This window comes from Podarcis raffonei, chromosome 2, assembly GCF_027172205.1.
Source record: "Podarcis raffonei isolate rPodRaf1 chromosome 2, rPodRaf1.pri, whole genome shotgun sequence".
In the NCBI taxonomy this organism is placed as follows: Eukaryota; Metazoa; Chordata; class Lepidosauria; order Squamata; family Lacertidae; genus Podarcis; species Podarcis raffonei.
In genome coordinates, this window is record NC_070603.1 from 21,475,932 (window position 1) to 21,499,683 (window position 23,752).

The 23,752-nt window shown below is 48.3% G+C and overlaps 1 protein-coding gene across 1 annotated transcript in view; it reads right to left on the reverse strand.

Annotated features, from left to right (window-relative positions):
- The window catches only part of KCNH3 (potassium voltage-gated channel subfamily H member 3), a 67,968-nt gene that overhangs the window by 4,763 nt on the left and 39,453 nt on the right, over positions 1–23,752 (reverse strand). The window contains exons 4-12 of the mRNA XM_053375224.1: positions 18,662–18,792; positions 18,227–18,479; positions 13,295–13,452; positions 11,098–11,305; positions 9,491–9,757; positions 6,845–7,044; positions 3,479–3,728; positions 2,399–2,613; positions 304–587 (exon numbers count right to left, since the gene is read on the reverse strand). Coding sequence (XP_053231199.1) covers positions 304–587; positions 2,399–2,613; positions 3,479–3,728; positions 6,845–7,044; positions 9,491–9,757; positions 11,098–11,305; positions 13,295–13,452; positions 18,227–18,479; positions 18,662–18,792 — 1,966 coding nt within the window. The remainder of the gene's footprint in view (positions 1–303; positions 588–2,398; positions 2,614–3,478; positions 3,729–6,844; positions 7,045–9,490; positions 9,758–11,097; positions 11,306–13,294; positions 13,453–18,226; positions 18,480–18,661; positions 18,793–23,752) is intronic.

Sequence of the window (23,752 nt, forward strand, 5' to 3'; positions counted from 1 at the left end):
CCTGTGGGTTTATAGGTCAAAAGCAGCACTTTGAAATAAGCCTGTAGACTAATTGGTAGGCGTTGCAGTCATGCCAACATTGCTGTTACACCTGCAGACCATCTTGCCCTGATCAGCAATCTGGCTGCTAAATTCTGCACCTGCTGCAGTTTCAAAGGCAGTCCCACATATAACACACTGCAGTAATCTTACCCAGAGATTGTCAGAGCCTAGACAACAAGCTAGGCTATCCCACGCCACTGCCTGCATTTCTCCATTCAACTGCTCTGCTCATCCTCTTGTCTGTCTCTGCGTGCTCCTTACCTGGGGCTGAGGTCTGGGGGGCCACTGCAGGGAGCTGTATGTAGCCGCAACGCCGTGGGACGTGAGGAAGTTTCAGGAGGTGGGTGGCGTGGAAAGCCTGACCGTGGTGGGGGATTGCTGTGGCCTCCAGCGGAAGAGGGTAGCAGGGGGCTGGAGGGCTCGTCCACAGCCTCTGTGGGCAAGCACGGAGTTCTGCGGCGTGAAGGGAACGAAGTATCAGAGTCCTTCGCCAAGGTGGAAAGCAATGCGGTGGGTGCCCTGTTGCTCAGCGATGGGGTCTCAGCCTGCAAAGGAAGGAAAAGCAGATGCAACCTTTTTCTGGTGCCGCATTTACAACCTGCTGCCTTCTCTGAATTGTCCCCAGCAAAAGGGGGAAATGATTACACACTGACCTATAGAGCATAAGGCAATGAGATGATTCTACAAGAGAGATGCATGTGCAGAGAAGCCCAAACCAATTGTGACTTTCTCTGAATTTGCACGCAGCAGAATTCTTTCATCCAGGAGTGACATTCATTGCAGTGTTTATGCGGGTTTTCCACTGACCTGACATACATGTGGATATTAAAAACCTCTTCACTTTGAACAGAGCCTTCCATCTTAATCTTTTGACTAGACAAAGACCAGTTTGGAGTCCTCATAGTGAGGCTACAGTTGCCAACTATATCCAGAAAGAATCCCTGGTTCATTTACTACATCCACTTCTTTCAGGTCAGTTCCAGACTGGGCTCTGGGCCATCCATTGTGTTAGGTCCAGAATCAATCCAGATTGGGCTCAGTACTGCCGAGATACATCTAGGCCCACAGTTGATCAGGGGCTACAGTTTCCCCACTGCTGAGCTGCCACCTTCAATCAGATGAGTTCTCTCTCTGTGTTACGTGCATATATGTTGTGTGGGAGACAGCAGGGAGTGGAGAGTACAGCTCAGCAGAGGAGGAAAGAGGGAGCCCACTGCTGCTGGGCGAGAAAGCTCCCCTTTTCTACTAAACAGCATGGAAGCAAAGCAAGCTGGCTGTGGAGAAAGGGAACACCCTTGCTCAGTGCACAGACTGGAATCCAAGCAAGTAAGATGTGTATGTGCATGTATGCAGGCATACTTTGGCTCTGACCACTGCTGGTATGTGGCCTGCAGACACACTTTTGTGGGGCGGTGGGAAAATTCCTTATGCTATCTAGGCCGTGGCAATGCAGCAATCGTATCATTGCTACCGTTGCTCTCTTGCCATGGATGCAACCCTGCATCCCCATTTCTCCCCAGAAATTGGGGGTGCCGGGGTCAGAGAAGAAATGGCTGAGAGCTCAGCTAATGGTATAAAAGTGGTAAACGCACCAGCTGTGCTTGGTGTGTCCAAGCAAGCAGGAACTAGGTGAACTCGCCTCTCTAATTGTTACCACCTTCCCCAGATGCTCCAACGCTGACAAGGAGGCTGGTCCAGACACAATCTAGGGTAACCTAGACACCCACCAGACTCCTAGGAAAGTAATTTATTAGCTCTGGATTGTTTCTGGAGTGGGTGCTGAAGAGTTGGCCAGCCGTATCTGAGGCTGCATCTGGATAAATGCTTTCTAGGTTAAGTTGAAAGGGCAATAGGCAATGCCCTGAAGAACAAAAAGCTCTGACTAATGACAGTGTCACAAACGGGTGTCTCCACAAAGCCACTGTTTTGTAGGAAGAGTTCAAGTGCATATTGGAAAACTAAGTTCGCACAGTTAAAAGTGGTTTTGGGGATTCTGTCACCAATCAACTTTTTTTAAAAAAAGAATTGGACATTATGCAGTTTTAAAAGCAACAGGAAAATGAATTGAACAACATGAAATGAATGAATGGCTAAAAGGCAGGCATGTAAACATCCCACAAGCAAATCAGAATAAATGCTTGTCATATCACAGATCAGAACAAATGTTCAGTAAAGACCCAGACACAATCCAACCCTTTGTGCAAGCAAATCAGGACGAATGCTCAATAAACAGGTCGAATGCTCAATAAACAGGTTGCATTGAAGGGCCTTAGTGCACCCACGACCCTTTCAAAGGCATTTGTTGCTTACTCCTTACAGTGCTTTCCTCCCTGTTGCAGCTGTTCTTTCCACTCACCTGGAAGCTGCTGCCTCCGCCCAGGTTGTAGCTGAGCTCGCACGGGAGCTCGTGGCGAAATTTGCTGGCAAATTCTGGGTAGAGCTCGAGGCTGTCGAGAAGGCCAGGCAAGCTCAGGCACTGCAGGTCACAGTAGGTGAGGCCCCGCACGTCCGCGTTGGCCTGGACCGCCTCCTCCCTGGATGAGATGTGGCAACCGATTAGGTCCCCCTTACCTGAAAGAACAAAAGGCAATTGGTGAGATCCAACTCGCAAAATAGTACTAGCCGCAGTTTTGGATGAGGCACCTTCTCCCTTGGCATCAAAAGGTCCGTTGAGCTAGTTCTGTGGAACCCTGTTGCGAGGGTGGTGGTGCACACCTGGGTCTGCCAACCTGCAGCACCTACCTGAATTGCCTTAGCAAGAGAAGCAGGGTGCTGGTTTTCAAAAGGAGCTAAAGGAACCCCCAAACTGGAAAGTGGCATTGGCAGGGCTTAAGAGTTGAGGACACAGAACAGAATGGGAATCTGATCTTCATCTTTGGGGTGGAAATGTTCCACTTGTCTTGGCGGTGTATAAAACTTCAAGATGCTGTTGCGGAGTGATATGCTTAAATTCCCCCTACATCTAAAAACTTTATTATTATTTATTGAATTTATATACCGCTCTATACCTGGGGGTCTCAGGACAGTTCACAGAATAAAATCAAGATATAAAACCACAAAATACCTAATAAAAATAAAAACAGCAACCCAACACCCACCCCCCAACACACACAAAAAACTCACATTTTAAAAGGGTAAATCAGATCAACTAAAGGCCTAGTTAAAAAAGAATGATTTTGCCTGGTGCCTAAAGGTGTACAATGAAGGTGCCAGGCAAACTTTCCTGGGGAGAGCATTCCACAGATGGGGAGCCACTGCAGAGAAGGCCTGCTCTCATGTCAAGGAGAAGACCCTAGTCTGAACCTTTGGTTTTCCACATGCAGCAGCTCTTAAGTAGAGGAGTCTACCTGCCTGTTCCTCCCTCCCAAATGCCATCAAATATCCCACCCCTTCTAGGAGGGAAGAGAAGGGTGAGGAACAAAAGAAGTCGCGGTACCTAGGATGGCGAGCACAGTGCCGTCTTTGAGCACCTCCATGGAGCCCGAGCAGACAAGGTAGAGGGCCTGAAGGGCATCCCCCTGCCGGATCAGGTACTCCCCTGGCGTGCAGAACGACGTGCGGACGCTGAGCGAAAGGGAGCGCCGGCAGCCCCGGCTGGCCCCCTCAAAGAGGGGCAGCTGCAGCAGCTCCTTGTGCAAGTGGAGAGCGATGTCTGCGCGAAGCTCATCTGGGAGGCTCTGCAGCAACTGGAGGGAGGAAAGGGAGACAATGGTCACGGTGGCAGCAGCACAACTGGTACCATCATCAACACGTGGACTGGTGGTGCACTCCCCATTGCTTTTCCCCAAAAGCACATCACAAAAGTGATGAAAGTGAGAGAAGAGAGTCTGGGCCCAAACACCCTCCATCGCCACTAATGGCAACCGAGTGCATAAAATTCAAGTGTACACACCACATCACAATGGAGGAAAAATACAGAGTAGATTCTACGGTTTGTGGTCTCTTACCATAGTGACTTCCTTCCCTCCTTCTTCCTTCCTTCCCTCCCTCCCTCCCTCCTTCTCTCTCTTTCACGCACACATTCCTTCCTCTTTCCCTTCCTTCCTTCCTTCCTTCCTTCCTTCCTTCCTTCCTTCCTTCCTTCCTTCCCTCCCTCCTTCCTTCCCTCCCTCCCTCCCTCCCTCCCTCCTTTCTTTCTTTCTTTCTTTCTTTCTTTCTTTCTTTCTTTCTTTCTTTCTTTCTCTCTCTCTCTCTCTCTCTCACACACACACACACACACACACTCTCTCTCTCTCTCTCCTTCTCTCTCTCTCTCTCTCTCTCTCACACACACACACACACCAAGTCCCCCAAATGGATGGCCTCTATGGCTCTACCCTTCAACCCCAGCTTTTGGAAGGAGGCTTTTGGAAAGAGTGATTCAGCCCAAGATTTACAAGGAGCAGCAGATATTTCTTCCTGAATGCAGAGAGTCAATGTATGTCACGATTAGAATGCAAGATTTGGACTGGGGTGGTCTGGATCGAAAGCCTCCGTCGTTCCTCATTGTGGGGCCCACAGCCAGTCACACAACCCATTGCTGATACAGTCACACCTTGGTTCTTGAACGGAATGCATTCCAGAAGTCCGTTCAACTTCTGAAAACATTAGAAAGCCAAGGTGTGGCTTCTGATTGGCTGCGGGAGCTTCCTGCAGCCAATCAGAAGCCGCGTCAGGCGTTTGGGTTCCAAAGAACATTTGCAAACCGAATCACTCACTTCCAGGTTTGTGGTGTTCGGGAACCAAAACGTTTGATTCGTAAGGCGCTCGACAACCAAGGTACGACTGTACACGTTGCCATGACTCGTGAGGATAACACCTTCTACATTGCTTTGAATCCCTTGGGAGTAAGGATGGGATGTCAATGTGACAAAACAAACATACTCTTTAATTCCACCTGCATCTGCTACGTTTCTATCTGAGCTCAGAGATAGTGTGGAATTTTGCAGTGGGCACCAAACAGCACCTGACGAACAATGGCTTGTTTTGTTTTGAAACAGGTTTCAAGCCCATATGCTTGAAAAGATATGGGAAGGTTTTGTGAAACCTTATGTACCTTAGCGGAAGCAGTTTCCACTGGCCAGGACAGTGCTGCTGCTCTTCCCCTCTCCGTGACCAGCAGAATAAAACCACACAAAAACCCAGCACACAGGCTTGGCTTGATACGAATGTCTTACACAAGCCGCAGAATTCAGCTGCTCATTTTGATGCCTCCCGCCTTCTGTTTTAGCACCATGTGCACACAGCTCTTCCCACACCCAAGCGATGCTCCAGAATACCAGTTGCTGGAAGCCACGGGAAGGGGAAAGAGAGCTCTTGTGCTCAAATCCTCCTCGCTGATTTCCCACTGGCATCTGGGTGACCACTGGGAGGACAGGATGCTGCACTAGATCTCATCTTACATCCTTGGGAAAAGGTCTCAAAGGTGTGCTTCCCTTTCCTCCTCCCTACCAGGCTCTGATAGGCCAGTTTGATACAATGGACTACCTCCTAGCTCAGTGATTTTCCCAAAGTGGGCAGTGGGATTCCCTAGGGGGGCACTAAGAAGCAAGGGGGTAGCAAGGAGACGCTGGTGGTGTAAGTGACTACAGTGGTACCTCTGGTTACGTACTTAATTCATTCCGGAGGTCCGTTCTTAACCTGAAACTGTTCTTAACCTGAAGCACCACTTTAGCTAATGGGGCCTCCTGCTGCCGCCACGCTGCCGGAGCACAATTTCTGTTCTCATCCTGAAGCAAAGTTCTTAACCTGAAGCACTATTTCTGGGTTAGTGGAGTCTGTAACCTGAAGCCTCTGTAACCCGAGGTACCACTGTATAACACTTTGAAAAGCTGGCATCACTGGATCAAGTGAATAAATGAAATAATTTTAACTGGATTTTGAATAAATGTGCAATTGTTTCTGTGTCGAATTTTATTATGCTAGCCTCAGTGGGTCGAGCAAACCACTCTTCTGATTAATGGTTGTTGGTTTTTTTTGTTTACAGGGTAGGGAGTGCTGGGGAGGAACTCAAGAAACCAAGGCCCCCCAAAAAAAGTTAGGGAACCATTGATGCAGCTGTTCCGCAATGAAAGATGGTGGGAGGGGAAGATTCTGAATCGAATGCAAGGTTTGGCACCCCCAAACTCGGCCCTCCAGATGTTTTGGGACTACAGCTCCCATCATCCCTAGCTAACAGGACCAGTGGTCAGGGATGATGGGAATTGTAGTCCCAAATCATCTGGAGGGCTGAGTTTGGGGATGCCTGGTTTAAGGTTAAAGACTGTGTAGGACGACGAGGGCAGATTTCAGTGAGGACTGAGGGCAAGCAAACATTTCCATTAGTTTATGCTCAGCTACTCTTTATTTCATTGCCCCCTTAATAGCCAAACCACTTTTTCTATGCATTCAGTGCTACGTCACTGTATTCCACTCTTCCTGTCATATCTCAACCCCCAGAAAAAACCCCAGGTGCCTCCTTCTGTTGCAGTCTTCATCCTCACATGCATCCAACACTTATTCCAAGGCACATCATGCCCCTTGCCCAATTTTATCCTCATCACAACTCTGTGAAGCAGAGAGTGAATGGGACTATGCCACTCGCCTGAACTGCATAGTGCCCAGGAGTCTAGCCTTGAATTTGACATTCACAAGTGTTCAGCAGAACAGAAGGCTTCACCAGCATTCCTGAGGCACTTGCACACTGCTGAGGTGCCATTTTCTAGTTTCTCACTAGCTGCTCTCTCTGTCTCTTCCCAATCCCCTGCCCCCTGGCCCCTGCCCCCTGGGTGGGAAAGCTTCCTCGTGGTTCAGACCCACACCCAGCCCAGGCCTCTCGCCTCACCTCACGAGTATCGATGCCGTTGCTGGCACTCCAGGTGGCCTGGAAGTATTCCAGCATGCGCTGCTTCAGCGGCGGAGGGATGCGGTGGATGCGGATGTAATCGCGCAGGTCGCGCGTGCGGCTGTGGTAGAGGAAGCGGCGCGCATACATGCGCTGGATGATGGCGGTCACGTTCCCGAAGACTACTGCGTGCATCAAGGCTGGGGGGGGAGGAGAGGGAGGAGAGCGGCGTCAAAGCTAGTCCAGCAAACATGGAGCAGAATGTCCCCTCTGCCACTCCTTAACGTGGGATAAATGTTTACCCTGTTCTGCCTACCTGTGCAAAGTCCAAGCAATATATGTGACCTAAAAGCACAAGCAAGACATGGCGGCTAAGACACTGGTCTTCCCCGCCCTGCCTTTCCCTGAACAAAAATCCATTGACCTGCAAGCTACGTACATTGGCTCCCAGTATGTTTCCGAGCACAATTCAAAGTGTTGGTGCTGACCTTTAAAGCCCTAAATGGCCTCGATCCAGTGTACTTGAAGGAGCGTCTCCACTCCCATCGTTCAGACCAGAAACTGAGGTCCAGTTCCGAGGGCCTTCTGGCAGTTACCTCACTGCAAGAAGTGAGGTTACGGGGAACCAGGCAGAGGGCCTTCTTGGTAGTGGTGCCTGCCCTGTGGAACACCCTCCCTCCAGATGTCAAGGAAATAAACAACTATCTGACTTTTAGAAGACATCTAAAGGCAGCTCTGTATTGGGAAGATTTTAATGTTTGATGTTTTCTCGTGTTTTTAATATTCTGCTGGGAGCCACCCAGAGTGGCTGGGGAAACCCATCCAGATGGTAGGGGTATAAATTTATTACTACTACTACTACGCAGGTTGCAGAATTCTGAGGTAGTAGAATGTACCTCTTCAGGCTGCAGGTGGTGGGTCACTTTTTTGAAATGCCCCTCCCAAGCAGGTAATTAAATTTCCTGCAAGTAATTTTTTAAAAAAGGAGCACCACTGTACTAGTTTTCTACTTGCTTTGGTGCTTTTCACATAAAGAAAGGTAAAGGGACCCCTGACCATTAGGTCCAGTCATGGCCGACTCTGGGGTTGCGGCGCTCATCTCACTTTATTGGCCAAGGGAGCCGGCGAACAGCTTCCGGGTCATGTGGCCAGCATGACTAAGCCACTTCTGGCGAACCAGAGCAGCGCACGGAAACGCTGTTTACCTTCCCGCCAGAGCGGTACCTATTTATCTACTCGCACTTTGAGGTGCTTTCAGACTGCTAGGTTGGCAGGAGCAGGGACCGAGCAACGGGAGCTCACCCGTGGGGATTCAAACCGTGGGGATTCAAACCGCCAACCTTCTGATCGGCAAGCCCTAGGCTCTGTGGTTTAACCCACAGCGCCACCCGCGTCCCCGCTTTTCACATAAGGGAGCATTAAAAACACAATTTCACCCCCCCCCCACCTGCAGCATGAAGTAGTACAGGCCAGTCCGCCACCTCAGAAGTTAACCCATCTCACTCCAAGCTCATTCTGCTACATTTGCAGGCCTCAATAGGCAGAGTTGTCCATTCAAGGTTATCAATCTCAAATCAAGAGCTGTAGAAACAGATGAGACCCTGTGCCACATATTTCTCTCTCTTTTTAATCCTCCTGGGGGTGAGGGGGAACTGGCTTTTCACCTCCAGTTCATTAACTTTAGCGGAAGCTGAAGGTATTCCCTAATTTTGAGACCCCTCCACAGAAGCACAGAAACAGGTGCTGGGTCCAGAAGCCAGCATCCCAAGACTTTCTGCTTTCGTCTTCTAGGACAGCAGGCATGAGTGCAGCAGGCCTTGGCTAAGCTCGTGGACATTCCCGTCCCTGTCCAAGAATGCCACAAACTCCCAACGCTTGGGCCCACCTGCATCCTCTTTGCTGATGCTTGGCCACAGTGGATACTAACCGCAGATCCTCATGTTTCCCCCTTCTCGTTTATTTCCTACCTTCTTCCATCTAAGGACAGTGGGTTGGTGGGATCTGATGTTGGCATGCAACTCCCATCATGCCTGACCATTGATCATGCTGGCTGGGGCTTGCTGGGAGTTGAAGTCCGACAACAGCTAGAGAGAGTTTGGATTTGATATCCCACTTTATCACTACCCGAAGGAGTCTCAAAGCGGCTAACATTCTCCTTTCCCTTCCTCCCCCACAACAAACACTCTGTGAGGTGAGTGGGGCTGAGAGACTTCAGAGAAGTGTGACTGGCCCAAGGTCACCCAGCAGCTGCATGTGGAGGAGCGGGGAATCGAACCCGGTTCACCAGATTACAAATCTACTGCTCTTAACCACTACACCACACTGGCTCTGGCCTGTACTGAACCAACCATTTTTAAGAACTGGGGCCGTGAAACTACCTTCCTGCCGTAAGGGAAGGTTCTCAAAACCGCCTTGCCGCTGGGTTTTTGGGACAGCACCAAATTAAAAGCCGTATTTATAGAAGGCGCTTGCCCCGTGGTTGTCATGATAAACAGATTGCCCAGGAGCTACGAAAAGGGAAACGAGGAGGAAGAGCAGAATGACGTGTTGTTGTTGTTTTCTTTTCTTAATAAAACAACAAAACAAAACCTGCCGATGCTCCTCACTCCCAGCCCACTGCCGCCCCAGGCTTAGGGCCTTACTCACCCCCCACCAGCATGGTGCAGATGGAGAAAATCTTCTCCGAGTCGGTGTTTGCCGACACGTTGCCAAAGCCCACACTGGTTAAGCTGCTGAGGGCGAAGTACAGGGAGGTGATATAAGCGCTTCTCAGCGAGGGGCCCCCTAAAAGCTCCCACGTGCTGCCGTTCAGAGCCGGGCTGGTCCCGTTGGCGGAGTCGTCCTCAGCGCTGCTGTTCCTCTGAGCCAAGTAGTAGGGCGTCTCAAGGCGACGGGCCAACTCCTGCAGCCACCCTGGGAGGAAGAGGAAGGGGGAAAGCAGGTTATTAGAAAGATCCTCTCCTCCTGAAAACTAGCCAGCAAAAACCTTCAAAGAAACCAAGGATCTGGAAAAGGGTGTAGCATCATTTAAGTGTGTGTGTGTGTGTGTGTGTGTGTGTGTGTGTGTGTGTGTGTGTGTAGTGCTGGAGGAGACTCCTGAGAGTCCCATGGACTGCAAGAAGATCAAACCCATCCATTCTTAGGGAAATGAGCCCTGAGTGCTCACTGGAAGGACAGATCCTGAAGCTGAGGCACGAATACTTTGGCCCCCTCATGAGAAGAGAAGACTCCCTGGAAAAGACCCTGATGTTGGGAAAGATGGAGGGCACAAGGAGAAGGGGACGACAGAGGACGAGATGGTTGGATAGTGTTCACAAAGCTACCAGCATAAGTTTGACCAAACTGTGGGAGGCAGCGGAAGACAGGAGTGCCTGGCGTGCTCTGGTCCATGGGGTCACGAAGAGTTGGACACGACTAAACGACTAAACAACAACAACAAGCCCCCGCTGAATTCAGTTGGGCTTACTTCCTGGCTAGCATCTCGTTCATTTAAAAACACGAGGTGGGGGCACGAGATCCCTGCTCATCTCTGCCCACCGTTATCTCTGCAAACGAAAATTGGTAGCGGAGAGGCGGGGTCTGTTTCCTTTCACTCGCTCTGGTTTTTTCCAAAGTGCCAGGAGAAGTTGGGATCTTCAGGCAAGCTCCACAGAAATGCACGAACATCCCCTTTCCCTCTCTTGCTAAAAACAAGAAGAGCCCAAAACATGCCCCCAAACAACCCCGCCAACACCAGTTGCGCCAGCTGCAGTTATGGGGGGGGGGGATATTGCTTGCTTTTAAAAAAGTGACGGGGGGGGAGAGGAAAAAAGGTGTGCGTTTGTGTCAGTAAATCCCACGAGATCAAGTAAGCGAGGGGCTTGGGAGAGATCTCCCGACTATGCGCCAAGTGGCAATAAGCGCCACCTTTTGAGCACCGAGGCTCCGCCCGCTGATTGTCAGGATCCGAGTCCCAGAAGATTTGGCAAGGTAAAGGCAGCGGTTGCTTGCTAAGCCTGCCGTCACGCAGTCCCAGGAGTCGGGTAGACAACAGTAATTATAGGAGAACTCATCGCCCCCAAAGCGAAAGCGAGCGTGCGCGCCAGGACTATTATTTATGTGGCACCTGCAGCATCGGTTTGCATGCACGCGTGTGCACGCACGCACATGCACACACACGTGTGCACGCCCCCATTGAGTCGCACAATGCTTGCTTATTTGGCGGGAAGAGCAAAGACTCCCCCCCCCGCTCCAAAAGGAAAACAACCACTCACCGATCCCCGGCAGCTGAGAGGGGCTGCTCTCGACTTCGCGCTGCCCGATGAAGTACCAGACGCAGGCGACCCAGTGCGCCAGGAGCGCAAAGACGGTCATGAGGAGGGTCAACACCACGGCGCTGTATTGCGAGTACCGGTCCAGGTTGGGCAGCAGCCGCAGCAGGCGCAGGAGCCTCACCGTCTTGAGCAGATGAGCCCCGAAGTACTGAGTGGGGTGGGAAGGAGAGGGAAAAGGAAAGAGAGAGAAGTTGAGTCAACTTGCATTGCCCCCCCGGGCGCGGAGGGGAGCTGCAATGTGGAGGGCCGGGGTGGGAATCGAACCACGGAAGAAGAGGAGGTCCTGGAGGGCTGACGGAGGGGACGTTGTGGGAGGGTGATGGGCATAGGTGCCAACTACCTGGGGCCCTGTGTGCCCGAGCACCCACAAAATTTTACAGCAAAGGAACAAGCACCCACAAATTTTGGTGCCAGGGCAAAGCACGCTGCATGGCAAGCATGACCCCAGGCACCCACGGCTGTGGGGGCAGGTTGGCGCTCCTGGTGATGGAAGAAGGGATCCTCAAGAATGGGGCTTCAAGCAGATGTGGGGGTGGGGTGGGGGTGAGCTTGCCCCTTCAGAATGCATCTCCCTCTGAATTAAATGTAAGTTCGGACCTTCCAAGTGTCCCTGTTTTCCAGGGATGTCCCTAATTTAGAGAAGCCATCTCTGTTTCTGATTTGATCCCGGAATGTCCCACTTTTCCTTAGGACGTCCCTATTTTCATTGGAAAAATGTTGGAGGGTATGGAGTTATCCGACCCATGAGCCGTCTGAAGGCAATCCTGTACAGAGAATGTTTCATGTTTTATTATGTTTTTATATATGTTGGAAGCTGCCCAGAGTAGCTGGGGCAACCCAGTCAGACATGTGGGGTATAAACAGTAAAATTATCGTTGTGGAATGGGATGTCCCTATTTGCATTGAAAAAATGTTTACTATCTTTCCTCCCAAAATTTAAAGCATGACTTTTTTGGGGGGGGGGGAGTAAGGAAAAGGATAACAATAAAATATATGCTAGGTCTGCTAATGAATTAGCTTAATTAGCTAAACAGCTTTAAAGTGCATCACACTTAGATTTAGGTTTTTACCGTTTCCGTCAAGACACCAGCCAACAGCCCAAGTGGCTGTCTCATTATCACATTTCTGGATATAGGCCTGGAGGTCATCTGAAAAATGGGAGGGGGGGCATGTGGCTGGGTGGGTAGAGCTCAAAACTGGGTTGGAGCCCAGGTAGCAGGACAGCCCCCTAGCAAAAAGGTAAAGGTAAAGGTACCCCTGCCCGTACGGGCCACAAAGGAGAAGCCTTAAGAGTGAAGAGTTCCATAGGAGCAAAGGGAAGCTTCTGCCTTAGAGCTAACAGCAGTTCTGAAGTGGGGAGGGATTTTAAGCAGAACCGCACCATGGAGGGGGTGGGGAAAAAGGAAGCTTGCCTCCCCACATACAATATTTGCAGTCCTGCTTGTCCTCCCACACACACAGCGCTGAAGCTGTTATGGTTCGAAAAACAAAAAACAGGTGCATTCAGTGTATTCATGTTTTTAACATCATGTCTGGGCAATCACCTAAGAATTTTCAGCAAGCTGGTTTCTTTTTATCGTTGTATCTCCCACTGAGGAGGCCGTACATCGCCACAGAGGTGACTCTCCCAATCCTATCAGGCCATTGCTGAGCTTGGAAGGACATGCCAGCTTTTCCAAACTGTTTAAGCCCAGATGCTAGTGATTATTAGCCCTCACAGGACCCTGAAGTGTGTTTCAGACAATGTTGATAACTTGAATCAACTGTATGATGCATTAGCGTGGGCTATTTTAATTCATGCCTGGGGTGAAGAGCACCTCTGAGCATATACAGAGTAGATTTCTCTCATGCCAGATGAATCACGGTTCTTGTAGTCCATAGGGACGGAAGGCATGACTTTGCTGCAGAAACATATTCCAGCGTTTAGGTTTTGTTTTTGCTTATATGTAAATTAAATGTTGAGGGAGAGAGACAAGTCTCAGGGAGTGATGTAGGAGAAAACCCCAAACCCAACTAGGTTATAATACCAGCTTTGCCCAGCAAAATGGCACCAGGCACCAGCGGGAGATCTACGGGCAGCTGCAGGCTTCAGCCCTTTTTTTGCATCCTGTAACACAGCGCCTCACCAAAAACTCACCACATTGACCTTGAAAGCATAGAGGAGGTCGAACGGCAGTGCTGCTATGAGGTCCAGTACAAACCAGCGGGTCAGGTAGTGCAGGAAAATGGCATGAGGGTCAAACACCACCTGCCCTGACTTGCTCACAAAGGTGGTGCGGAAATTCAGCACGATATCTGGAAAGAAAGGGCAGAAATGTTAAGGAGCAAGTCCGCAGCAATTGCACCTGTGGTTGCTGTTGCACTACATTTCCCATAATTCCTGACTGTTGGCCATGTTGGCTGGGGCTGATGGGTGTTGGAGTCAAGCAGGGCATGTTTCCCCATCACCGCTGAGCTAGACTATGGTTTGCGGTGAAGCTAAATGGAAATAAATAAAGAAACACAGCTTTAATCGGGATTGGCTGCCTCCTTTCTGTGAGATGTAATCCACTGGGAGCAGTCAAGTACAACATTCCTTGTAATGCTAGAGAAGACATGCAAGGGAATGTTTGGTCCAGCCAATCAAAACTTCCTGTTCCTGTTCCTGTTCCTCCTGGCTGGAGATCCTTCCTTTTGCATGTGATAGAAGGTGGGCGTGACCTAACCTGTCCAAGTAACAAAAGGACGAGTCACACAGCACACCTCACTCTTATTCTTCATTTGACCAGCTTCTAGCTAGGGCTGCTCTGCTAGCTTCCAGCTAGCCAAAGCACTGGGATCATTCCTCCCTATGGGGTAGATCCACATGTACATATTTGTAACTAAGTCTGCCTTCAGGGATCACACTGTGCTCTGCCTGATCATGAGTAAACCTTCCTTTTGTTACTTATCAATAAGACTCTGGTGTCTTTATTCTTTTAAGAGGGATTCAAGGGAGCTTACCAGGAATGTACGATTCAGTCTGAGACAGACTGAGCTGTATATTAGTGAGAAGCTCACACGAGCCTGCAACCAGCTATCTGCTGTGCATGTAAAAAGGGGAATGTAAAAAGGATATTAATAAACAATATATCCTCTCCTGCCACCCTGAACATTCCCACACTTTCAGCTCAAATGCTGAGGAAGGCATAGGAGCAGAGGCTGTGGGCTGAAAGGCACCATGAATAGCAAAGGAGATGGCTCTGCCTTAACTGCTTCACCTGATAAATGGGAGCAATTAATGACTGCACACTAAAGTGTTGTATTGTGTGTTTGTTCGTGTGTGTGTGTGTGTGCTCTACCAATTGACCTATCATTTGATGACTCAAATGAATGTGAAGACAATGTCTGTTGGAAATTACTGAATTGATGTAATGTGAGGTAATGTGAGCTATAAAGGCGCCTGCTGGTTGAGGAGGCAGTTTGCTAGGCAGAATCTCTGCCTGATGTTGTGATATAACAACAACAAACAACAACAACAACAATTTATTATTTATACCCCGCCCATCTGGCTGAGTTTCCCCAGCCACTCTGGGCGGCTCCCAATCAAGTGTTAAAAACAGAACAGCGTTAAATATTAAAAACTTCCCTGAACAGGGCTGCCTTCAGATGACTTTTAAAGAGAAGATAGCTGCTTATTTCCTTCACATCTGAAGGGAGGGTGTTCCACAGGGCGGGCGCCACTACCGAGAAGGCCCTCTGTCTGGTTCCCTGTAACCTCACTTCTCGCAATGAGGGAACCGCCAGAGGAGGGATAGAGGAGGGAGGGAAACATTTACACCTTTGCATGTAAGCACTCGGAGGTAGTGTGTCAGCGCTTAAACTTTGGAACTGCCTGCACATTGAGATCAAGCAGGGGCCTTCACTGTATTATTTACTTGCACCTGCTAAAGGCATTTTTGTTTAGGAAAGCCTTCCCAGATATCTAGAATGTTGGTGTGCTTTTCAGTTTATTGTGGGTTTCAGTTTATAACGTATTAAATACAGTGGTACCTCGGGTTAAGAACTTAATTCGTTCTGGAGGTCCGTTCTTAACCTGAAACTGTTCTTAACCTGAGGTACCACTTTAGCTAATGGGGCCTCCTGCTGCTGCCGCACAATTACTGTTCTCATCCTGAAGCAAAGTTCTTAACCCGAGGTACTATTTCTGGGTTAGCAGAGTCTGTAACCTGAAGCGTCTGTAACCCGAGGTACCACTGTAGTTTGTTTTACTTGCTAGGATTTAAAAAAATATAGTTTTATAAGTTTTGTGTCTTTGTTTCTCTATTTGATCCTTTTACATGGTTTTGTATGTATTGTGGTATTTCAGGCAATTTGACTTGCTGTTATTTTTATTGATCATAGTTTAGTAATTATTTATTGTAATTGTTAAGAGTGAATTTCTGTTTATTATTTGCTGATATTCTGAGAGTTAATTTTATTGCATACTATTATATTCTAATAGACTGTTGCAGATGCCTGATTACTGTCTTCCAAAGCAACTACTCTATTCCAAACTTGAAAATGAAAAGCATAATGCTGGTGTTCTTCGCTGTATATTTTGTTGCTATAAACTGCCTTGTGTATAGTACTATAGAAAGGAGTTATACAAATTTAAAGTGAAATGAAATGAAAAGTAATAATTATATAGTTTTAGTTTTTTGTAAACTACTTTGAGGGTGTTTTCTCCCCCCGCCCCAATCAAGCGGTATATAACTTTTACAAAATAAACAAATGGAGAAATCAGCCACGGTTGGCAGCTGGCAAGCATGGCACCGCATATCGCATTGCTTCTTTGTTGTCGAAAGTCTGGTATCTGTTACATGCACACACACATGTGAACAAAGCCATTTTGCTTCTTGAACTTGGCAGAGGGATCCTGACATCAGCAAAGGTGAGCGGATTCAGTCCCTTGCAAAGCAAGGGTTTAACAAACAAAGGGAACTCCGTATCCGTATAAAAGTTAAAACAAATCACACAAGCTGGATACAGGAACAGGTCATATTGTGAATACAGTGGTACCTTGGGTTAAGAACTTAATTCGTTCTGGAGGTCCGTTCTTAACCTGAAACTGTTCTTAACCTGAGGTACCACTTTAGCTAATGGGGCCTCCTGCTGCCGCCACGCCGCCACCGCACGATTTCTGTTCTCATCCTGAGGTAAAGTTCTTAACCCGAGGTATTATTTCTGGGTTAGTGGAGTCTGTAACCTGAAGCGTATGTAACCTGAAGCATCTGTAACCTGAGGTACCACTGTAAACATTTTCTTGTGGATTAAAAGAGGCTGGAGATCTTGCAAATACTGCTACTCAGTCAACTACGGTGTGCTTACCTAACACTGACTGCGGAGACCTCTGGCTCCACCTCCTAGGAAAGGGTAGGAACCAGGAGCTTCCCCACCCTCTCCTGCGCCCCTGTCTCCCAGAACCAGAAGGGAACGGAAGAGAGAAGAGCAGAGGCAGCTTCCATGCGGGCATAGCCTCCGGTGGCATGTGCGCAGCCCGTTGGGGGAAGGTTCATAAACTGCTGGAGTGGTTCTCAGTTGCTGCAAGTGTTACATGAAGCATGGACATGGGAATAGCTGCCTAGACTCTAGACTGGCATGCGTGGGTATTCGGAGCCACAGAAACAGTGGTAAGTGTTCATTCTTTGACAACGAAGAGTATGTACGCGACGACAGCCGCATGGATGCTACTAGCCCAGAGATGGAAAGAAGATGAAGCCCCTACCAGAGAAGAATGGCAAACTAAACTGTTGGATTATGCTGAAATGGCAAAACTGACCGGAAAGCTCGGGAACCAAGAATACCAAAACTTTAACAAAGAATGGGGGAAATTTATAATTTATCTTGGCGACCACTGTAAGCAGATGAAAACTTTAGCAGGACTGCAATAACACTTGTAATGTAGCAAGAGTTATGGAGATATTTGAGCCATATAAAACATGGACTATTGAAAAATATGCAGTTGAAAAGGTTAACAATAGGACAAACAGAGGGGAAGGTGGGAAGTCCAGAGATTTCTTTAAATGCGGATGTGTATGGTTGTATTGTTATAATTTTATACTTGTAAAATAAAATACAAAATAGTTCAAAAAGAAAAGGCATCGGAGAGTGAACTAACTGCTGTATGCATTCCTTTGGCCATGAAGCGTCCTTGACAGACAGGCTGGGAACTGAAGCTGGGACCCTTGACTGGAGGCTTTTAAGCAGAGGCTGGATGGCCATCTGTCATGGATGTTTTAGCTGAGATTCCTGCATTGCAGGGGGTTGGAACTAGATAACTCTTGGGTCCCTTCCAACTCTGCAGTTCTGAAGGAACGGGTTTCCCAAATCTAAAAACCTGACTGTGTAGTCAGTCTGGAACGGGCCCCCAAATCCGCATTTTTCCTTGTCCAAGGGAACATTTCTAAAATGCATTAACTTGAGCTGTTTAGCAAATGCATAACAGGAACCCAGCTGTATAAACAAAGCGCTCTCCTTTATTAGTCCGTGACGGCAATGTGTGACCTTGACTGTTCCAGTGGAGGAGGGGTGGCACTCTGTCTATCTTATCTTACATTAAGACCACACTCTGACGCACAGACTTAGTCCGGGAATGGCGCCAGGAGTTGGTGACCTCTTACCCCAAGATAAGAGTGCCGGAACAGGAAGACCCTTTTATGGTCAAAAGTACAGGAAGAGGAAAACCCTTTTATGGTTAAGAGTAAGGAGCAGGAACATCTGTGATGTCAACTTGCATGTATAAGCTGACGTGGCTGGATTCCTGGGGAAGGGGGGAGAGGGTGCCTGGAGGATATATATACTGCATGAAATTTCTCTTTCTTTGGACTTGCTGTGGACTGACCACGCAAGTGCCTTCTGCTATCCGGAGAGCAGAATAAACTCTTTCTCTGAATCAACCTCGGTGTCATTTGACTTCCTTCCTCCCTCCCGGGAGCAACGCAGACCCCACCAGTCGGTAAAGTCTAATAAGGCTACAGTTCTACGATTCTCTGATTCTACGACCTTCTGCTTGTTCTAACAGTGAGTAATGGCCCCTTCCCAGTCTTTTGTCCAATTCTGATCTCCTTACCTAGGATAAAAAGGATCTCAACCGAAAGATCACAGATGCTGGGGGGTGCCCGAGCAGCCTCCGGAAGCCCCTCATCTTTGGTGCCACTGAAGCAAACACTGTAGGGCACGGTCACAGCCACGTACAGGGTGGCCAGCAGAATCAGGCCATCCCATCCGGCCTTGAAGGTCCCATAATGCAGCAGGATGAAGGGGGACTTGCGCGCTGCAGCCACCTTGTATTCGGGGAGGGCAGGCTTCTCCCCAAAGACACCCTGGTGGGGGGGGGGAGAGAGAAGGACAAGAGCGGTCACCACTCCAAATCACAGGGCTGTCTCCCATATCGGCTGCCCCCGCATCAAAACCCACACAGTCCAGGCCACACAGTAAGTGGACAGCAAAGCACCGCAGGCAGCCCAGGCAATCTAAAAAGGTTCCCTTGCCCATGCAAACATACCTTGTGGAGCTTTCGCTTCCCTTTGCCCTGCTTCTGGAGATGCCCAGAGAGATGGTAGAGCACAGCCCGGCTCCGGCGACGGTTGGCATTGAAGCCTTTGGCCCCAGCTCGGCTGTAACGTCGCCGTCCACCTGACAAGGGCAGACATTTGGTGGGTTAAGATAAGAGATGCTTCTTTACGTGCTTATGGAAGGGGCAAGTCTGAGATGTGCATGTGCCCAGCGGAAAACAACAACAACAACAACAACAACAACAACAACAACAACAAATAATAATAATAATAATAATAATAATAATAATAATAATAATAATTTATTACTTATACTCTGCCCATCTGGCCGGGCCTCCCCAGCGACTCTGGGCAGCTCCCAACAGGATATTAAAAACACAATAGAACATCATACATTTAAAATGTCCCTAAAAAGGGCTGCCTTCAGATGTCTTCTAAAAGTCAGATATAGTGGTACCTCAGGTTAAGTACTTAATTCGTTCCAGAAGTCCGTTCTTAACCTGAAACTGTTCTTAACCTGAAGCACCACTTTAGCTAATGGGGCCTCCTGCTGCTGCCGCGCAGCCACCGTGCGATTTCTGTTCTCATCCTGAAACAAAGTTCTTAACCCGAGGTAATATTTCTGGGTTAGCGGAGTCTGTAACTTGAAGCATATGTAACCCAAGGTACCATTGTAGTTGTTTATTTCCTTGACGGGAGGGCGTTCCACAGGGTGGGTGCCACTACTGAGAAGGCCCTCTGCCTGGATCCCTGCAACTTCACTTCTCGCAGTGAGGGAACCGCCCGAAGGCCCTTGGAGCTGGACCTCAGTGTCTGGGCTGAACAATGGGGGTGGAGACGCTCCTTCAGGTATACTGAGCTGAGACTGTTTAGGGCTTTAAAGGTCAGCACCAACACTTTGAAAGACACACCTGCATTTCTGGGTGATTCCACACATTCCTCTCTATTGTTGCCTAGAGTGGATCTCCATTTCTCCTGAATCTCATGCATATGTAGATCCTTAAGTTTCGATGACAAGGCTTTCAGCATGCTCATGAGCACACACACACACACACACACACACACACACACACATATTGGAGCAAGCTTGTTTTCTCTAGCTCTATAGGTGTTATGTACTGAGTTGAATGGGATCCAAAAGGCAGCAGTCTGATTGGTCCTAGAACAATAGGATTCAGAATGCAGCAGTCTGATTGGTCCTAGAACAATGCAGCACTATGATTGGTTGGCAGGAACCACCCAATCATGCCCCAGATAGAAGTGAATCCACAACCTGATTGGCTTACAGTAGAATTCCGGAATTAGCTAATCATGTGCAGCCCATTGTGTAAATAATGTATATAAAGCAGATACTTTGAGGGGACATTCATTCATTCCTCCTCACCACTATGAGCTGAATAAAGAGCATGAAATCACTTTGCGACTCTGAGTATATTTCAATAGGGCAGGACTCAAAACAATGCCTTCAAGTTGTGTGTGAGAAAGAAGATTCTGACTAAATAAACATCAGGAAAAACTTTCTGGCAGTTAGAGCTGTTTGGCAGTGGAGCAGACTCCCACCAGAGGTGATGGACTCCCCTTCCTGGGAGGTTTTTAAGCAGGTGTTGGGTGGCCATCTGTCATGGATGCTTTAGTTGGGATTCCTGCATTGCAGGGGGTTGGACTAGATGACCCGTGGGGTCTCTTCCAATTCTATGATTCTATGACCATACTCATGTTTATCTGCTCATTAACATCACATTACCAAGGGGTGTGCATATATATATGTGTGTGTGTGTGTGCGCGCACACACACACACACACACACACACACACACAAGGACGCATTTCCTACAAAAGGGACAAAAACCCTTTTGATTCCTTAGCACTCTGATATGCTAAGTCCTTAATAATGATAAGATACTTTACAGGACAATCCTATAGCTCAGTTCTAAGCACTATGGAATTCAGTGAGAATCCTGCTCAGATTTTGAAGGCAGATGAAATATCTCTCCTGTGTGCCTGGATGTCTTGCCGTATGTCTTCTGTCTATACCCTCCTTCCACGCTGGCATGCATACACTCCTCTTTACCCATTAGCCACGACAATGCACAGGCAACAATGCTAATCTTGCACACACACAAAGGAGTTGTCAGAAATTCCATCTAGCAGAGTAACTCTGCCAGCTAGCAGAACTAATTGGCTGTAATGCCATCCTCCGTGTGGCATTGCTGCTCTGAAGGAGTATAAACACATTATTTTAGACATGCATCTCCAAATGTAGGAGAAGAAGAAAAAACACCTCTTCCTGCATGCACAAAACCCAGGGGCACAATTCACAGAGAGTAAAGCAAACAGATGCCTGTAAAGTTAATGGGAGACCTAGGTGAAAAATTAAATGTTTCTGTACAAGCTCAGGGGCAGAGAACATGGTATGCACGCAAAAAAAGAGTCCCAGGTTCAATGCTCAGTATCTCAAGGTTGGGAAAGACATTGCTGGTAAGTGTGCCCAAGGATCAAGCTAAATACAGCATTAGTTGCATGATTGTGTTAATTGCATGATTCTGTGCACCTGTAGGGCACACAGAAATGTGCAATTGCTGTTATTGTACCTGCAAAAAATGGGATTTTGCAGATGCACTTGTGACCCGCTGCCCACCTACGTCTCTGCAGTGTGGCTCTTCTGTAAAATGGCCAGATTGTTTTGCCAGAGTGGTGCATGCTCTGGTTATCTCCTGCTTGGACTACTGAAACGCGCTCTACGTGGGGCTACCTTTGAAGATGACCCGGAAACTACAACTAATCCAGAATGCAGCAGCTAGACTGGTGACTGGGAGTGGCTGCCGAGACTATATAACATAATGTTTGAAGTTTTATTCTGTTTTTAGTGTTCTGTTGGGATCCGCCTAGAGTTGCTAGGGAAGAAGAAGTCCTGAAAGACCTACATTGGCTCCCAGTACATTTCCGAGCACAATTCAAAGTGTTGGTGCTGATCTTTAAAGCCCTAAATGGCCTCGGCCCAGTATACCTGAAGGAGCATCTCCACCCCCATCTTTCAGCCTGGACACTGAGGTCCAGCTCTGAGGGCCTTCTGGCAGTTCCCTCCCTGCAAGAAGTGAGGTTACAGGGAACCAGGCAGAGGGCCTTTTCGGTAGTGGCACCCACCCTGTGGAATGCCCTCCCTTCAGATGTCAAGGAAATAAACAACTATCTGACTTTTAGAAGACATCTGAAGGCAGTCCTGTTTAGGGAAGATTTTAATGTTTGATATTTTATTGTGTTTTTAATATTCTGTTGGGAGCCACCCAGAGTGGCTGGAGAAACCCAACCAGATGGGCGGGGTATGTATGTATGAATAAATAAATATTACAGTCGTACCTTGGTTTTTGAACAGCTTAGTTCACAAACAACTTGGAACTCAAACGTCACAAACCCAGAAGTAGGTATTCCTGTTTGCAAATTTTGCCTTGGAAGCCGAACATCCGACACAGCTTCCATGGCTTCCGATTGGCTGCAGGACGCTCCTGCAGCCAATCGGAAGCCGCGCCTTGGTTTCCGAACGTTTTGGAAGTCGAACAGACTTCCGGAACGCATTCTGTTTGAAAACCAAGGTACGACTGTACTATTATTAACTCCACGGCCCCCACCTGCAAGTTGCTGCTGTCCAACCATGTTTCCTTGCGAAATGAAAAACACAGGGAACAATGGTCATCAGGGAGGCTGGAATGGGCAGTTTTCATGAAATTTCACATGCCAGAGAAGGCTGTGCAGGATTCCCCAGGTGCAGGGCAGGGATCCAATTCGGTACACTGTTCGCTTCCCTCTTTGCAGCTAGCAAAAGCAACATGTATTATGCCAAAATATGGGCAACTTTTTCAGAATGCAGCGTTTGGCTTCCCTTGGCAGGGGAGTTGAATGTGGAGGCAGCAGAGAACAAACAGAACAGTTGCATCAGCAGAAGGGCTTGGGCAGCAGATGCCAGAACCATCACAAGTTATGTGGACAGGACCAGAGCATTAAAGTACAATGTACTTAAGAAACTACATTGACATGGGGGAGAGGGGAAACTTAACATTTTCAGATAATTTCCAGCAAGGGGGAGAGTTACTTAACACAAGTCCACCTTTTCACCGCTGCATGTGCCGTGATATGCCAAATAAATAGGGTTGCCACTTCACTGTGGGCAGGGCACCCAAACAGAGCTGTTTTTCCCAGCACAGAGATGTAGGTATAATAATAATAATTATTATAATAAAATAATAATTTATTATTTCTACCCTGCCCATCTGGCTGGGTTTCCCCAGCCACTCTGGGCGGCTTTCAACAAAAGATTAGGTAACCATTAGGTCCAGTTGTGACCGACTCTGGGGTTGCGGCGCTCATCTCGCTTTACTGGCCGAGGGATCCGGCATACAGCTTCCGGATCATGTGGCCAGCATGACTAAGCAGCTTCTGGCGAACCAGAGCAGCGCATGGAAACGCGTTTACCTTCCCGCCAGAGCGGTACCTATTTATCTACTTGCACTTTGACGTGCTTTCGAACTGCTAGCTTGGCAGGAGCAGGGACCGAACAACGGGAGCTCACCCCGTCGCGGGGATTTGAACCGCCAACCTTCTGATCGGCAAGTCCTAGGCTCTGTGGTGTAACCCACAGCGCCACCCGTGATTAAAAATACGTTAAAACACCAGTCATGAAAAACTTCCCTAAACAGGGCTGCCTTCAGATGACTTCTAAACGTCAGATAGTTGTTAATTTCTTTGACATCTGATGGGAGGGCGTTCCACAGGGTGGAACAAACTTCACCTACTGAATCTCTGCCTGTCACGCTGCTATTAAAGGCATAGGAGCCAGGCCTGGGACTGTGTGGGAGGGGGAGTTGCTAACTCTGTTACAGTGTGTGTGTGTGTGTGTATCTGGAGGGTTCTACTGGTAAAGTTGCAAGTTATTTGGAGCAGTATTTTTTATTTATTTTCTCTGTCTGTCTCCTCCTCCTCCTCCTCCTTACCTGTCCTTATTCACACCTTCTTTAGCATCTGTTCAAGGAATGCTTGCCTCTCACTTTTAGAATTGCGGGCTAAAAATGGCAGCATGTTTTGGTAGTC